At 65.7% G+C, this 714-nt stretch overlaps 1 protein-coding gene across 1 annotated transcript in view; it reads right to left on the bottom strand.

The window, feature by feature from the left end:
• The window catches only part of LOC112124689 (interleukin-17 receptor E-like), a gene marked incomplete at its 5' end in the record, with an annotated part of 5,526 nt that overhangs the window by 3,544 nt on the left and 1,268 nt on the right, over positions 1-714 (bottom strand). Inside the window, 2 exons of the mRNA XM_026663025.2 lie at positions 102-170; positions 339-487. Coding sequence (XP_026518810.1) covers positions 102-170; positions 339-487 — 218 coding nt within the window. The remainder of the gene's footprint in view (positions 1-101; positions 171-338; positions 488-714) is intronic.

Here is a 714-nt window from a genome sequence, read left to right as displayed (position 1 = left end):
GGTGCTCAGATACTACAGTGATGGGCATGAGCAGAAGAATGGCTGGGTAAGGTGGGGACGGAGCCATGGGAACGGGGCAGCACCGGGGGCGGGGGCCTTACCAGCACACAGCCGCCCAGGAGTTGCAGCGGCAGCAGCAGGGTCAGCTCCCTGGGGCCGAAGCTCTCTGGCTGCAAACCAAGAAGGACGCCATTAACCAAAGAGCACCCCCTCCCCTCCCTGCCCCCCGGCTGGGCGCAGAGGGCTCTGATCCTGCCCGCTGGCCTGAGGCCTCGGCATTCCCTGGCAGCGAGCGCAGAGGGTCCCAGGGTGCCAGGCTCCCGGGCCAAGCCACTTACACTTGTGACGGTGTAGACGGGCGCCTCTGGCTCACACCGGCTCCCCTGCTGCCGGCACAGGGCTGCGCTGAAGGATGCCGGGACAGTGGAGGTCACACGCAGGAGAAGCTGCAGGAACCGGACGCTCACGGACACGTTCCAGGCGGTGTCTACAGGGAGAAAACAGGAGGGGTCACTCATGGGCCCGCCCACCCCACATCGGGGCCCCCGCCCACCCAGGGCCTGCAGGGCGTCTGTGGGGCTCTGGCATAGGCTCCCTGGCTCTCATGCGAAGCAGGGCCAGGCCTGGCCAGCACCAGGAGGGGAGAGGTTAGTCAGTGTCAGGGACGTGTAGGTGGCTGTGTGTTCTTTGCACTTATGCTACGTTGTGTAACTA

The sequence above is a fragment of the Terrapene carolina genome, unplaced genomic scaffold (assembly GCF_002925995.2).
Source record: "Terrapene carolina triunguis isolate 2854851 unplaced genomic scaffold, T_m_triunguis-2.0 Scaffold31925, whole genome shotgun sequence".
Lineage (NCBI taxonomy): Eukaryota > Metazoa > Chordata > Testudines > Emydidae > Terrapene > Terrapene triunguis.
This window is presented reverse-complemented; position numbering and strand designations above follow the sequence as displayed.